Source organism: Phacochoerus africanus, chromosome 4 (genome assembly GCF_016906955.1).
Source record: "Phacochoerus africanus isolate WHEZ1 chromosome 4, ROS_Pafr_v1, whole genome shotgun sequence".
NCBI lineage: Eukaryota > Metazoa > Chordata > Mammalia > Artiodactyla > Suidae > Phacochoerus > Phacochoerus africanus.
Window position 1 is genome coordinate 63,268,366 of NC_062547.1, and position 16,865 is coordinate 63,285,230.

General features: G+C 46.6%; 1 protein-coding gene across 4 annotated transcripts in view; it reads left to right on the plus strand.

The window, feature by feature from the left end:
- Positions 1–2,393: 2,393 nt before the first annotated feature.
- Positions 2,394–16,865, plus strand: part of AKAP8L (A-kinase anchoring protein 8 like) — a 37,543-nt gene continuing 23,071 nt past the window's right edge. For 3 of the 4 annotated variants that reach the window (XR_007134430.1, XM_047776754.1, XM_047776756.1), the window contains exons 1-7: positions 2,394–2,528; positions 8,318–8,392; positions 14,109–14,141; positions 14,420–14,660; positions 15,866–16,319; positions 16,409–16,505; positions 16,589–16,659. Coding sequence is in view for 3 of the 4 variants with exons in the window: in XM_047776754.1 (XP_047632710.1) it covers positions 2,516–2,528; positions 8,318–8,392; positions 14,109–14,141; positions 14,420–14,660; positions 15,866–16,319; positions 16,409–16,505; positions 16,589–16,659 (984 nt within the window). In the remaining variant the exon portion in view is untranslated. The remainder of the gene's footprint in view (positions 2,529–8,317; positions 8,393–14,108; positions 14,142–14,419; positions 14,661–15,865; positions 16,320–16,408; positions 16,506–16,588; positions 16,660–16,865) is intronic. The other variant, XM_047776755.1, reaches the window with a different exon arrangement.

Here is a 16,865-nt window from a genome sequence, read left to right on the forward strand (position 1 = left end):
GAAATGGTCAAATGCAGTTCTTGACACACAGTGATCTTTTCCTAAAATTCATGAGCATACTCCTCCTTTTAAGAAATTCTAGGAGTTCCCACTAAAATGGCGCAACGGGTTAAAGATCTGGCGTTGCTGCAGATGGGGCTCAGATTTGATCCCTGGCCTGGGAATTTCCACAGGCTGTGGGTACAGCAGAAAAAAAAAAAAAAATTCTACTGTCCCTCTTGAGACAGCATTGGATGTTAATCAAGTCATCAAATGAGAGTAAAATATGGCAGTGGTACATGCCAAGGAGAAAGCTATAAGATCCTAGAGAGGAGTGCTGGTAGTTTGCAGGGCAGGCAGGTATCCCTAAGGGTGACACTGAAATGAGGCCCACAGTTAGAGTGCACATTAATCAGAGCTTCATATGCTTCATATATGGAGTTTCTCAATGCACCATGACCCATGGGGCAGCAAATTCTGCATAAGCCTCATTTTTGAATAAGGAGTTGTTAAAGATATTTTATCATGGAGAATTCCAACCATACAAAAGTGGAATGGGGAGTTCCCGTCGTGGCGCAGTGGTTAATGAATCCGACTAGGAACCATGAGGTTGCGGGTTCGGTCCCTGCCCTTGCTCAGTGGGTTAAGGATCCGGCGTTACCGTGAGCTGTGGTGTAGGTTGCAGACGTGGCTCGGATCCTGCGTTGCTGTGGCTCTGGCGTAGGCCGGTGGCTACAGCTCCGATTGGACCCCTAGCCTGGGAATCTCCATATGCCGCGGGAGCGGCCCAAGAAATAGCAAAAAAAGACCAAAAAAAGTGGAATGGTAAAAGGAACTATCATCTACTCAACAGTTATAAATTCATGACCAATCTCTTCAGCTGTAAACCCTCTGTGCCCTTCTCCCTTTCCCCCATCTGAATTATGGTGAAGCACATCCTGGTCATCAGTCAGATCAGTTAATCTCTTAATATTTCCGCATATTTCTCTGAAGGATATGGACTTAAAAAGTGCAATTGTTAAACTAAAGAAAGGGACAGTTCTTCAATATCAATTAATGTCAGCAGCACCATACTTTAAAACAAACTTTTAAAGTAAAACCAAAAAAAATAGTCATACAGTTTGAATTCGCACAAACACACAAGTACAGTTTACAGTGTCTACAGCTCTGTCAAGTCATCTCCTAGAAGATATGAGATGTCTCTGACAGTGGGTCCCACACACCCAGTGCGGGTGCTGGGGACAGCCTGGCTGGGCTACTGCAGGGGTTCTAAAGTCCAAAACAAACAGGTTTAGAGAGGAAGTTCCCACTTTAACACTTGTGTCAAGGATCATGAGTGATGAAGTCCAAGCCTCAATTTTATCTTTTAAATGGGGATTTTTAAAAGAGTTTCCTTGTAGATATGAAGGAGCATTTACATGATAATACAAATATATATAGCATATATGTAATATAAACATGCTATATATTTGTTATGTAATGGTAGATAACCAAATGCAACATTTCAGCACACCTGGCACTGGGCTGAATTTTTAAAATTTCTTCTTTGGGTGCACCCCCCCCAACACACACACATGCAGAAATCCCTGGGCTGGAGGTCCAACTGTGCCCCAGGAGCTACCTGAGATTCTGCAGTGACAACAGGATTCTTAACCTACAGAGCCACAAGAGAACTCTGACTGATTTCTTTTTTCTGCTTTTTAGGGCCGCACCTGTGGCATATGGAGGTTCCCCCAGCTAAGGGTCAAATTGGAGCTGTGGCCCATGCCACAGCTACAATCACAGCAACTCCACTTCCCACCCGCGTCTGCAACCTTCACCACAGCTCACAGCAGCGCCAGATCGTTATCACACTGAGCAAGGCCAGAGATGGAACCTGCATCCTCATGGATCCAGGTCGGGTTTGTTTCGGCTGAGCCACAACAGGAATTCGGAATGAATTATTTACATTTATCTCACATGTCTGACCATGTGCCCCGTATCTTGTTTGGCGCTTAGTTATAATTTTCATTCCAACATGGCTCTACCGGGTTCGTTATGAAGGCCAGAGAAGTCAGAAATAGTCTAGGTTGCCATAATACCCTCGAGGCAAAGCCGGGATTGGAGCAGCACCCTGAGCTGTTGAGCCGGCTCCCTCTGGCGGGCTTCCAGGACACAGGCCCACCTCCCGCCCGGCCCCGCTTGGGCCTCAGGTCTTTCCGTAGTGCACAGCTCCTCCCCTTCGAACTCTACAGGATTCCACCTCCCGGCCGTCTTCTCTCAGCCAATAACCGTAGTGTCGGCATAACGAGAGGCGGGAATAGGGCGGGGCGATCATGAGATTGACGGTGCCCTCAGCCACGGGCATAGGGACTCTCCGAGATCGACAGCAAGGTCATCCAACAAGCGTGAAGCTAGGGTCCGGCGTGAGCCAATGCGGTCGGGAGGCGGGGCTCAGCTGTGTGTAGAAGGGGCTTGGGGGATTGTCGCCGCTATCGCGGCTTTGGACGCGTGGAACCCCCTGCTGTAGTCTTCAGGTGTAGTGTTAGCTGCTGCCATGAGCTACACAGGTGAGCCTGGCAGGGTAGGGGTCGGGCTCCGGGTGGGGAGGGACAGGGGTGTGCCAGGGCCGGGCCAGGCTTGTCCGCGACTCCCCCGGGGCTTGGACACTACTCTTTCTGCGGTCACAAAATGGCGCCGTGGGCCCGTCGCCTCAGTTTCGCGCCCCTCTCGTCTCGGCGTCTCAGGTTCTCTGTCCTGGCAGCTTTGGGTCTCGGCTCCTGGCCGCCCTAAGTCTTGTCTTCTGTCATCTATATCTGTGGTCCTCGGCCTCGGTTCCTGAGTACTCTCGGTTCCTGGTCAGGCCTCTTGGGCCCTCGACGTCTCAGGTTGCCCCTTCTCAGACTTCAGGCCTTCAGGTCAGTCTGCGGACTCAGCTGCTATTACCGTTACCATTACCATACTCTTCTCCCTTGCGTAGTTTTCACTGCCGGATGCCGCAGCTGCCGTCTTTGCCCCGGGGAGATGAATAAATAAATATTGGAAGGGTTTGGGCTGAGTGGGGAACCTTGGGTCCTTAGGGGCCGAGCCGGAGCTTTGTGAGGAATGGCACGCTTCCGTGTTAACTCATTCAGTATCTGTCAAATTCATCTCTCAGGTGCCGAATACACTCTGGAATAGTGACAAGAATTCCTCAAGTATTTTATAGAGGAGAGCAGGCCATAATCGGCAAACATAGTATATATTCTGGGGTGTTCAGTACTCTGAGACGGTTGATGTGTTAAATAGGGTGGTTGGAGAGCTCTGAAGAGGTGACATTTGAGCAGAGACCCGAATGAAATGAATGAGTTAAGGATATCTGGCCCAGGGGGCCCTCAACATAAAGACCCAGTGTTAGGAACTGCCTGGCTTGTTAAAAGATCAGTCAGGGAAATCAGTGGGATTTGAGCAAAGGGGAGGGTGGATGATGAAATTAGAGAGGGTGCCATAGGATATGCTTGGGTGATTGCAAATCATCCTTGGGTGAACTCAGAAGATGCTTGGGTTTGCCTTGGAAATAACTGATGAGGCTTCTCAGCCAGAAGCTTCCTTGGTAATGGGGTTATTACAGGCTTGAGCATGTGTGGTTGCCAGGTAACCTGCATTCGACTTGGAATGTTTAGGACTGGGAATGGAATCTGAGCCTCTGGGGCTTCTCTATAGGCTGCTTTATGTACTGTCAGCCCTCCCTTTTCCAGGTCAGGAGCTTGGCAAGAAACCAAATTTTTTTTTTTTTTGTCTTTTTGCCTTTTCTTGATCCGCTCCCCTGACATATGGAGGTTCCCAGGCTAGGGGTCTAATAGGAGCTGTAGCCTCTGGCCTACGCCAGAGCCACAGCAACTCGGGATCTGAGCAGCATCTGCGACCCACACCGAAGCTCACAGCAATGCCAGATCCAGATCCTTAACCCACTGAGCAAGGCCAGGGACCGAACCCGCAACCTCATGGTTCTCATGTCGGATTTGTTAACCACTGTGCCATGACGGGAACTCCAAGAAACCAAGTTTTTTAAGCAACCATTCCTTAGCCTAGTGGTTCTCAGCGAGGGGCAGTTTTGCCCTCTAGAGGACACTTGGCAATGTTTGGAGATCTTTTTGGTTGTCACTTCTGGGAATGGGGGTGCTACTAGTGCCTCTAGTGAATAGAGGCCAAGAATGCTGCTGAACATCCTACAATGCATAGGATAGCACCACCGTAAAGAATTGTCTGGCTGCAAACATTAGTGGTGCCATGGTTGAGCATTCCTGCCCTAGCCTTTCTGTACCTTTCCTGGTTCAGGAGGAAAGTCAGTAGGGTTGTTACTGACATATCCGGAATTGAGATGTAATCTTTTTCACAAAATCTTACTGAGAACTGAGAGACAGTTCTGTAATTATTAGGTTCAGGACTGCTGAAGACACCAGGAGATGAATGGTTGGGTGCTGTGAGGTACCTTAATAATGGAGCATTTATTTTCATAGACAAGGAAACTGAATTAGAGAGGTCACTAATAGCCAGGTCTGAATTTCAACTTCCCATCTTGTAGCTGTAATTCCAGTTTTGAGTGGGCACTGAGGTAGCCAAGCTAATGAGATAAAGATCAGTTTTTTCTTGATCTTGATCAACTGAAAACCACAGTAGCTTTATAATATGAGTCTTTCCTTTTAAGAGGCAGACCACTAAAGTCAGAGGCTTTTAAAGTCACATTTCAGACAACTGTTTGCCTTTAAGAAGAACTTCTGGAGGCTTAGAAGCATAGAAGATGATTAAAATAATTTAATTTTTTTTTTGTCTTTTTGCCTTTTCTTGGGCTGCTCCTGCAGCATATGGAGGTTTGCAGGCTAGGGGTCAAATTGGAGCTGTAGCCACCGGCCTACACCAGAGCCATAGATAGCAACAGGGGATCTGAGCTGCATCCTACACCACAGCTCACGGCAATGCCGGATCCTTAACCCACTGAGCAAGGCCAGGGATCGAACCCGCAACCTCATGGTTCCTAGTCGGATTTGTTAACCACTGAGCCGCAATGGGAACTCCTAATTTAACTTTTTGATAACTTTAGCTTCTGAACCTAGTTTCTTTTTGTGTACTTGAGAAAGAAGTTTCCTTCTCCAGCACTGAGCAGGGAAGATTGGAGCAGTGGAAAAATAGGACGAAAATCCAGAATTGGGCCTTTAAACAAAGGTCCATCTACCAATCTTTTTGTTTGTTTGTTTTTTGTCTTTTGAGGGCCGCACCCTTGGCATATGGAGGTTTCCAGGCTAGGGGGTCTAATCCGAGTTGTTGCTGCCGGCCTACACCAGAGCTACAGCAACGCCAGATCCAAGCCGTGTCTGCGACTTATACCACAGCTCATGGCAATGCTGGATCATTAACCCACTGAGCGAAGCCAGGGATCGAACCCACAACCCCATGGTTCGTAGTCGGATTCATTTCTGCTGTGCCACGACAGGAACTCCCTACCAATCTTTTTATAGAACATTCATCATCTCATCTCACATAGTTTCTGTGTGTTAGGAATGAACAAGTGGTTTAGTTGGATGGTTCTGGCTTGGGATTTCTCATGAGTTTACATTTTGGATGTTAGTTGGGGCTATAGTTATCTGAAGGCTTGACTGGGGTTGTAGGTGACTCAAACGTATGTGACTGACAGGTTGATGCTGTTGGTTCCTCATCACGTGGACCTCTCCACAGACCTTTTAGAGGGTCTTCACTACGTGGTGGCTAGTTTCCTCTAAAGTGAAATTTCCTAAGAGGGAGCACAGTGGAAACCTCAGAAGTCACACTCGGTCATTTCTGCAATATCTTATTGGTTAGGCTGGCTGTCTATATTAGATTGGGAAGGGACAACATGATGTCTGGAGGCAAGAATCATTGGAGGCTGGTTATTACCAGATAGCAGAGGTTGGAGTCAAGCTAACCTAATTCCAAGTGTCCTCTAATTTTTATCACTTTCTATCAAAAAATTCCCTTCTTGGAGTTCCCATCGTGGCTCAGCAGTAATGAACCTGACTAGTATCCATGAGGATGTAGGTTCGATCCCTGGCCTTGCTCAGTGGGTCGGGGATCTAGTGTTGCCGTGAGCTGTGATGTAGGTCACAGATGCAGCTAAGATCCCATGTTGCTGTGGCTGTGATGTAGACTGGCAGCTGCAGCTCAGATTCAACCCTAGTCTAGGAACTTCCATAGGACGCATGTTCGGCACTTAAGGTTTCTCAGTTTTGTGTGTGTGTGTGTATTTTAGAGGAAAAAAATATGTCAGAGAGGCTGACCAAGAGGGAGGGGCTGTGATGTAAATCCATGGTCTGAGCTTTCACTATATAGGACCAAAAACTTGCTTATTTTATTTTTATTTTTTAACTCAGAGTTTATCAAACTGGTAAATTGAACCAAGAGAAGATGATTTCTGAGCCAGATAAGAATTTCTTCATAATTGGAGCATAACTGATTAAAGAAGGTCCTTCCCTGGAGACAGTATTGTGGAACAGAATATGGGGAGGGCAGAACTAGAGTGGAGGTTACCACTAAGCGCTGAAAGTTTGATGGATTGTCTTTCCTTTTACCCAGGGAAGAATCACGGCCCATTTGCCCTGAATACACATAGGTCTTTAGCACTGTGGCTTTTGTATTGTGTTCCTGTATGTATTCCTGTCAGCATATGGTAGGTTCCAGTTGCAGCTACAGTACACAGAAACCACATTACTTAAAAGTCTGAGGCCATTTTGCCAGTGGCGCTATTGCTAAATAAACAGACCATCCATCCATGAGGATTCGGGTTAGACCCTAGGCCTCGCTCAGTGGGTTAAGGATCCAGCGTAGCCATGAGCTGTGGTGTAGGCCACAGGGGAAGCTCAGATCCTCAGTTGCTGTGGCTGTGGTGTAGGCCTGCAGCTGTAGCTCCGATTCGACGACCCTGGCCTGGAAACTTCCATATGCTGTGGGTGTGGCCCTAAGAACCAAAAAGTAAAAAAACACCAAACCGGAAAAAAAAAACCAAAAAACAAACAAGTAATGAGATATAGTTACCTGTGCTGTTCAGCAGGATCTCATCGATTATCCACTCCAAATGCAATAGTTTGCATCTGCTAACCCCAAACTCCCCATCCATCCCACTCCCTCCCCCTCCCCCTCGGCAACCACAAGTCTGTTCTCTATGTTCATGAGTTTGTTTCTTTTCTGTTGATAGGTTCGTTTGTGCCATATATTAGATTTCAGATATAAGTGATGTCACATGGTATTTATTTTTTTCTTTCTTACCTCACTTAGTATGAGTCTCTAGTTACATCCATGTTGCTGCAAATGGCATTATTTTGTTCTTTTTTATGGGTGAGTCTTATTCCTTGTGTGTGTGTGTACATACACACCACATCTTCTTAATCCATACATCTGTCGATGGACATTTAAGTTGTTTCCAAGTCTTGGCTATTGTGAATAGTGCTCCAGTGGACATATGGGTGCATGTATCTTTTTCAATGAAAGATTTGTCAGTATATATGCCCAGGAGTGGGATTGCTGGGTCATATAGTAGTTTTATATTTAGTTTTATGAGGTACCTCCATATTGTTTTCCATAGCAGTTGTACCAAGTTACATTCCCAGTGAAGGAGTGTTCCCTTTTCTCGATACTCTCTCCAGCATTTGTTATTTGTTATTGACTTGTTAACGATGGCCTTTCTGACTGGTGTGAAGTACCTCATTGTAGTTTTGATTTGCATTTCTCTGGTAATTAGTGATGTTAAGCATTTTTTCATGTGCCTGTTGGCCATCTGTACTTGGTATTAATTTAACTTGAGAAATAGAATGAGTTGAGAAGATAGGAAATATATACACATAATCTATAATACTTACTCCATATAAACATACCAATCCCAAGTAACTACATTTAAGAGGTAATTGTAGTGCACAGGTTTTTTAAATGGGAAAACTAAAAAATACAAAGCCGTTTCAGCTTCAGATTTGGACTAGTGGAAAGGGTATTATTTGCCTTAACACTGTTCAAAACTAACCCCTGTCGTTTTTTGAATTGGAGTTCACCTTTCAGTGATTTGATGTATTTTCCTCATTTAACTGAATAGTTTGGGTACCCATTCATCAAAACAGGATACCAGTTTAAAGGTTTAAAACTGTTTATCCAATTCTTCTGACATAGCAAGTTAAATATAGCCTGCCTTCCCATTGGTTAATATGTTCTGGAGGTGTAATTAAAGTCTTTAGAAGCTAAGAGGTTTTGATGGCTTCCCAGTGAGGGGAGGATCTGCCAGCCAGTCTCTGTTGAAAGGTACTCTTAAATCATTTTCATGTGGCTTGTTTGGGGAAATTAACTACACTGTTCATATGTTTAGGCTTTGTCCAGGGATCTGAAACCACTTTGCAGTCAACGTACTCAGACACAAGTGCTCAGCCTACCTGTGATTATGGTAAGTGTGGGCCCCTGGGAATTAGAGGGGGTGAGTGCTTTGCCTTCTTCTAGCAGTAGAGCAATCCAGTGTTTTCTTAGTTGCCTTTAGCTTTGCTGTCACTCTGTCTTTTCCAAATGCAAACTTGTGTAAAATGGGATGGCGGGCTGTTAGAATAACTAGTACTTCCCTTTGGGGCAATTATGGCAAAGATGTCTGTGTTATTGAGCAAGCTGGAGTTCTTGGAGCTGTAAATTATTGGTTCTTTTGACCCTTTGACATTTTGTTAGAAGAATCTGTGGTCTGTGACAAAGGTCTGGCTTCAGAAAATCCCCTTGAGGATCTGAGAAGGAGAGTGGCCAATCAGGCTCCAAAGGATTGGTCTGAGGAGAAACCAGTCATAAACTTAGCCCCAGTGTAGCGCATGGGGCTCATATGTAGGAGAGGCTGCCTTATCTGAATCCAACAGGAGTTTAGAGACATGGTCAGACCATCTCAAGCCAGCAGGCTCCTCACACACAGGGTTGAGGGAACGTTTCCCATTGATTTCTTAACTGTGGACAGACACATTAAATCTCTAATTCAGAAGTAGCCCCCAACAGGATCCATAGATGTTCTGTCAGAGTCCTTCAACAGCCCAGAACTACCAATAAAGTTAGTCCTTCTGTGATCTGTTGAGGAGGAGCCCTCTTTGGAATTAATAAGGATATTGCCTTGGTTGCTGAAATAGGTAATTAGTTTTACTGCCAAAGTCTAGGGAAAGACTGAGCCTACATAGTCGCAGTCCCTCAGGAGTCACTGACTAAGTAGACATCGGTAAGCTCCCTAAAGTATAGCAGATAGTGCCAAGGGGAGAGGGAGACTTAAAAATGTTTTCAAGTTGAGTAAGGAGGTATCAAAATAGTTCATAAATGAGGAGAAATTTGACTTGCATGTCTTCTCTTACCTGCTCTCCCTGCCTCTGCCCTTTTAATCATAGTCCCAAATTGCACATCTTTTTTGGTTTTGGGGGGGGGGTTGTCTTTTTTTTTTTTTTTTTTTTTTTTTTAGAGTCGTACCCACGGCATATGGAGGATCCCAGGCTAAGGGTTGAGTTGGAGCTGTAGCTGACGGCCTGCAGCACAGCCACAGCAACACAGGATCTGAGCTGCGTCTGCAACTTACACCACAGCTCATAGCAATGCCGGATCCTTAACCCACTGTGCCATGACGAGAAGTCCGCACATCTTCTTTGAATTATACATGTTCTAGGAACAGGCATTTTATCAGATATGCCATTTGCAAATATTTTGTCCCAGACTGGGTCTTACCTATTTATTCTCTTGATAGTGTCTTTTGAAGAACACAAGTTCTTCATTTTGATGAGGTCCAATTTGTCAGTCTTTAATAGATCAGATCGTGATTTTAGTGTGTAGCTAAGAAATTTATACTTAGCCCAAAGTCACAAAGATTTTCTTTTAAGTTTGTTTGTTTGTTTTGTTTTTAATTTTGTGGCTGCATCCATGTCTTATGGAAGTTGCTGGGCCAGGGATTGAATCCAAGCCACAGTGACCTGTGCTGCAGCTGTAGCAATGCCAGATCCTTTAAGCCACTGTGCCGGGCCAGGGATCAAACCCATACCTGCACAGCAGCCCAAGCTGCTGCAGTCATAGTCTTTTTTGTTTTTTTTTTTCCTTTTTTGGCTGCACCCTTGGCATATCTGGCCAGGGATTGAATCCAACCTGGAGTTGCAACCTGCACCACAGCTGCTGCAGTGTGGTTCTAGAGGAAATTTTGACACACAGATCAATGGAACCCCTCAGGTTGGGGATTGAACTGGTCCCCACAGAAACAAGCTGGATCATTGACCCACTGTGCCACAGCAGGAACTCCAGCAGTTGGATTCTTAACCCACTGCGACAGAGTTGAAACTCCCAGAGTTTTCTTTCAGGTGCTTCGTGGTCTTAGTTTTTAAGTTTATTTTGTGATACATTTTGTGTTAATATTTCTACCAAGTGTTCAATATAGGTTTTTACCTTTGTTGAAAATAAATTGAACATATACATGTAGGTCTGTATCTGGACTCTAATTCTATTCCACTGATCTGTGTGTCCAAATTTCCTCTAGAACCAGTCTTAATTACTATAGTAAGTCCTGAAATTTGTGAATGGGAGACCTCCAGATTTGTTCATTTTCTAAAATTGACTTGGATATTTTAGTTTCTTTCTTTTTTCTTTTTTTCTTTTTCTTTTTGTCTTTTTAGGGCCACACTCGTGACATATGGAGGTTCCCAGGCTAGGAGTTAAATTGGAGCTATAGCTGCCAGCCTATGCCACAGCCACAGCAACACCAGATCCAAGCCATGTCTGCGAACTATAGCAAAGCTCAGGGTAGCGCTAGATCCTTAACCCACTGGTTGAAGCCAGGGATCAAACCTGTGTCCTCATGGATACTAGTCAGATTCATTTCCCCTGAGCTACGATGGGAACTCTGGATATTTTAGTTTATTTGCTTTTGCATATATATTTTTTTTAATTTCCTTTTTTTAAAGAAAATTTGTTTCTTTTTTTTTTTCTTTCTTTTACAGCTATATATGGAAGTTCCCAGCCCAGGGATCAAAGCTGAATCCTCATGGAGCCTAGTTGGGTTCATTTCCACTGAGCCACAAGGGTAACTCCAGTCCTGCCTTTTTTTTTTTTTTCCGGTCTTTTTAGGGCCTCACCTGTGGCATATGGAAGTTCCCAGGCTAGGGGTTGAATTGGAACTACAGATGCTGGCCTACATCACAGCCACAGCAGCTCGGGATCCGAGCAGCAACTGCAACCTATACCACAGCTCACAGCAACACCGGATCCCTGACCCACTGAGCAAGGCCAGGGATTGAACCCTTATCCTCATGGATACTAGTCGAATTCTTTTCTGCTGCACCACAACAGGAACTCCCCCACCATTTTAATATTTAACTTTTGTCAGCATTTTTCTTTTAGATAGCTGAATAGCTTATAGGTGACTAGAATTGTGTACACTAATTTGTTTTGTTTCCTGTTAGAAGCATTTCCTTGGGCAGCATAAGACTCAGTAGATTCCTTTTTTTTTTTTGGTCCTACCCACATTATGTGGAAGTTCCTGGACCAGGGATCAAACCCACACCACAGCAGTGACAATGCCAGATCCTTAACACACTGTGCCACAGTGGTAACTCCTGTTTATTTCTTTTTAAAAATAAATTATATCCTTAAAATTCTTTTAATCAACTATGGTCTCATCCCTTCTGTGGATGGAAGTGAGTTCCAATGTTATTTTGTAAGGATCAAGTCTCAGGAAGTCCCCAAAGGACATACTGTGGGATTTCCCCTGAAGGGGTTGAGGAGCCCATCAGGGAATTTGGGTTGCTCCTGGCATAGCAAGTGGCACATAGGGAGTGCTTGCCTACCCCTGTCTTAGAAACCACTGGTCTGTGTTTATGTTCAGAGTTAATGCTCATTCTTGATTCCTTTCCTTGTGTTTCTTCTCTCCATTATGGCAAGTCCTCAACAGCTAAAGCCTGGGGTGGAGCATGGATACCCTATAGCCTCACAAGCATAGTCTTGATGGGTTTGCCTCTGCCTCCCAATCCTGTCTCTTTTTGAATAGCTAGTGTCCACTGTCCTGAGTGTGACAGCCACATGGCCAGGCTCTTGTTCATTGATGGGACTGAGTGTGTATTATTCCTTGTGTGGCTCTGCTAGCCTCTCTTCTTGCCTGTAAGAATGCTTTGGTTGGAGTTCCCACTGTGGTGCAGTGGGTTAAGAACTCAGCTGCATCAGCTCAGGTTGCTGAGGAGGTGCATGTTCAATCCCTGGCCTGGCACAGTGGGTTCAAGGATCTGGCATTGCTGCAGCTACAGCATAAGTCACAGCTGTAGTTCAGATTCAGTCTCTGGCCTGGGAACTTCCACAGGCCAAGGGTACAGCCATTAAAAAAAAAAAAAAAAAAAAAAAAAGCGGTTCCTGTTGTGGCTCAGCAGAAAAGAATCTGACTAGTATCCATGAGGATGCAGGTTCCATCCCTGGCCTTGCTCAGTGTGTTAAGGATCTAGTGTTGCCCTGAGCTGTGGTGTAGGTCAGAGATGCAGCTCGGATCTGGTGTTTCTGTGGCTGTGTTGTAGGCCAGCAGCTATTGCTCCAATTCAACCCCTAGCCTGGGAACTTCCATATGCTGCAAGTGAGGCCTTAAAAAGACAAAAACAAAACAAAACAAAATAAAAAGGACCCCCCCCCAAAAAAAGAAAGAAAAGCTTCGTATACCACTCCCTCCTTATGTGATTTCCAGCCCATGCTGCTCTCTTATTTCCTGCCTCCTTTAATAGCAGTGCTCTGGGTCTGAGGAGTGCCCAGGACTGCCACACTCTGTTCTGTGTGCTCTGAGGATGGTAATTGTTGAATAAAGGAATGAGAAGCCCCTGCTTTTGGTTTCCACAGCTGAAGAAGATTTTTGCTTTGTGAGCTCTAGCATGCTTGTGGTTCATTAGAATAGTGACCAAAGTTCCTCGCTGTTTTCCAATGCCTCTCCATTCATTTGTGTACCTGATTGAGGAGGAACTTGAGTGTAGGACCTTGACTGACCCACCGTCCCCATCCCCATTTGCTCTGGTTCATATTCTCAGTGTATGAACTCTTGCTTTCCTGTGGCTGGATTCTGTTTTTCATCTCACTGCCATCTCACTGAGGTTTGGTCCCTGCCCTAGGATGAGCATGGCCTATCTGTCTGCAGGGCAGGAACAGTGTGGAATAGATGACTCTGGGGGTCCCATCAGACACTGGGAAGGTGGTAACCTGTTCTCATGGACTCCTTCTGGAAGAATCATGTCTGCTTGACTCAGAGTTCCCACTTGGTTTTTTGCAGTTTGTTGGTTTTCAGTGGCTTTATGTTTCTGAAGGAATGAATTTTCTTTATGTGTCTGATAAAATTCAAAGCATATTTAGTTTATAATCCTGATTGTTCTCTTAAAAGCTTTTTTCAAGCTGAGAGTGGTATCTTGTCTTTCCCTCTACTTATGTGTTCCAAACACACTCACACAGTTCACGGGCTTGGTGGTGTTTCTCCATGTTTTCGGGATTTTTTGTTTCTGTTTTTGGATTTTTTTTTTTTTTCTTTTTCCCCCAGCTGTGCTTGTGGCATGTGGAAGTTCCCTGGTCAGGAATTGAACCTGCACCACAGGAATGACTCAAGCGACTGCAGTGACAATACAGGATCCTTAACCTATATGCCACAAAGGAACTCCTGGTTCTTCCTATTAAGTTAAACATTTGTGGGACTAGGGCAGTCAGTTTCTCTGCTCCAGATAACTTTGTTGGGTGATTTGATTGACACAGTTTGAGTGGGTATAAGCTCTGTGCTGAGCTTCTTGTACAGCATAGAGTGTATGAGGCATTGGAAACTGCTCTCCTCTTCCTCTGATTGGTACTTAGCCGGGAGCAGGAATAATCTTCCAATTTAGGCTCTTCAAAGAAAGAGTATAGGAGCCAAATTCCTTAACTGAGAATGCTGGGAATGGGGGGGTTCATAAATAGCAGAGTGTCAGAGCCATGCAAAGTCAGGCACCAGGGCAACAAGTGGCCTGGGTCATTTATGTAGCGCAAGCTCAAGGCTTCTTAGTTAGGCGAGGCTCAGTCTCTAACCAGTCAGGTGGCTGGGAATCATTGTCTTTGTGTCTGAATTGAATTCTTGTTGCATTTATAAGCAATTATAGATGTAATTTCTCTTTTACTTTTTATAGGATATGGAACTTGGAACTCTGGGACAAACAGAGGCAAGTATCATTCCCATGATCACTCTCCTTTTCCTTGGGATTAAACTGATTGAGTGTTTCTGCCACTGCCCAGCCTAGTTAAAGTTGCAGGGTGGGGGTTGTCTTTGGGGGTCCTGGGTGCACTGGGGCCAGCAATTCCTTCACAGGAGGCCTTTTCAGAATGGCAATGGCCCACCCAGCTTGTCTCTGACCCAAAATGTCCTGTCTCTTGTGTTTGTTTCTCTGTCTCCTCGCCCCCTCCATCTTGTCTGTCTCTCTTTCTGTCCCCCTCATTGCAGGCTACGAGAACTATGGTTATGGCTATGGCTATGGCCAGGATAACACCACCAACTATGGGTATGGTATGGCCACTTCAAACTCTTGGGAAATGCCTAGCTCTGACACAAATGCAAACCCTAGTGCCATGGGTAGTGCCAGTGCCGATTCCGTTTTGTCCAGAATTAACCAGCGCTTAGATATGGTTCCGCACTTGGAGACAGATGTGATACAAGGAGGCGTGTACAGCTCAGGTGGAGAAAGGTGAGTGGGCATCTACCTGCCTAGGGGTTGAGGCTCTGCCGGGTCACCTCCTGTCTCTTGCTCCCTGGTGTTTTCCTCTTCTGAACTATCTCTTGTGTCTACTTTTTTCTTTGCTCTGCTGCTGGGGTTTCCCAGAGACTGCTTGGGGTACAAGGCACTTCCCTTCTCTGGCCTGTGTCCTCTTCTCCCTCCATTCTCCCCCATTGCCTAGTGGTGAGCCTCTCCTCCAGCTTATAGAGGGAGAAACAAGCCCAGAATGGGCTGGTTTCACTGAATCCTCCCATTTCACTCTTCTCAGGAACATTGTTAAATGGCTCCTCCCTCTGGAGACAACCATTTGAAGCTCTCGAGATACTTTGCATCCTGCCTTCTGTCAGGGCAGGACAGATTGGGTTGAGTGTAAAGGTTGGAATGAACCTTTGGGGCTGACCATAGTGAGCTGGACCATCCCACATAAGGGCACCCTTTGGTGACTTATAAATGTGTACTTGTTGAACATCAGAAGTGTTCCTGTGAGGAACTGTTGATGTCCTCACTCTGCAGATGGGGAAAGTAAAGTGTGGGCAGGTCACACCTCTTGCCCAAAGGTACCCAGGAGTAAATAGTGGAGATGGGCCTCCCACTCAGATCTGCCCTGCCCCACAGCATCATGCTGTAGGCATTTGTCATTGTCCAAACTGCTGCTGGCCCAGGCATTCTTGTGCCCTAGTGAGAGGTTTCAGTGAGGAGGGCATCTCTTTTGGCACAGGATGGAGGGGAGCAACCTCATGGCTCCAACTGACAGGGGAGAGCAGAGAGTAAGGAGGGACCTGGCCAGGCACTGGTGGGGCCAAGTGAGGCCCCAGGACCACTAGGGGGCAAAGAGTGCCAAGGGGACTTTTGCGTGCATGGGCTCTGTAGCAAGCAAAAAGTGTTGAGGAGTGGGAGGTGCCTACCCAGCCTACCCCTTGCCCTTAGGGTCTTCAAGCTGGTGTGTGGCTTCATGCAGGCTTGGGGACACTGGCCGAGCGCCCCTTCTGGCTTCTAGAACTCTGTTCCTCAGAGACCTTTTAATTTGCATATCTGAACATTGATCCTTTCTGACAGGATGGGTGTTGGAGTGGGTCTTCCTGTCCCCAGAACAACGAGGTTTAGGGGAAGGCAGAGGCGGTAATAGGATGATGGGACCTGAGATCGTCCCTGATGCTTGCCACCTGCCTCTGCAGATATGATTCCTACGAGGCCTGTGACTCAAGGGCTGTCCTGAACGAGCGTGATCTGTACCGGTCAGGCTATGACTACGGCGAGCTTGACCCTGAGATGGAAATGGCCTACGAGGGCCAGTACGATGCCTACCGCGACCAGTTCCGCATGCGTGGCAGCGACACCTTTGGCCCGAGGGCTCAGGGCTGGGCCCGGGACTCGCGGAGTGGCCGGCCAGTGGCCTCGGGCTATGGGCGCATGTGGGAAGACCCCATGGGGGCCCGGGGCCAGTGCATGCCTGGTGCCTCCCGGCTGCCCTCCCTCTTCTCCCAGAATATCATCCCTGAGTACGGCATGTTCCAGGGCATGCGAGGAGGGGGCACCTTCCCGGGTGGCTCCCGCTTTGGCTTTGGGTTTGGCAATGGCATGAAGCAGATGAGGCGGACCTGGAAGACCTGGACCACAGCTGACTTCCGGGTGAGTGGAAAAGGCCTTCCTTGTCTGATTGAGCAGAGCGAGGGGCCTAGAGTCATCCATGCTGACCTGGCTCCCTCTTTCTGACCCAGACCAAGAAAAAGAAGAGAAAGCAATGTGGCAGTCCTGATGAGCCAGACAGCAAAGCCACCCGGACAGACTGTTCTGATAACAGTGATTCAGACAATGGTGAGCCCAGGCAGTGGACCCCTGACCCTTGTCCTCTGTCCTATGGGGCTCCTGGGCTGAGCTTGCCTCCTCTTACTTTTCAGACGAGGGCACCGAGGGGGAAGCTGCTGAGGGCACTGAAGGCACCGAGGCTGTGGAGAAGGGCTCCAGAGCAGTAAGTGGCCCCAGCCCTGCACACTCTCTGTCTGCAGGTGAGGCCTGTGAACAGTGGGCTGTCTGAGCCCCTATGCTGCAGAGCAGGCCTTTCCCCAAGAGCCACAGGCAAGCCTGAGTCAGCTCTGCATGCACATATGATCAGTACGAGGAAGCAGAGGTCTGGTAGAGAGCACAGGCTGAAAGTATGCCACCTAATCAGAGATT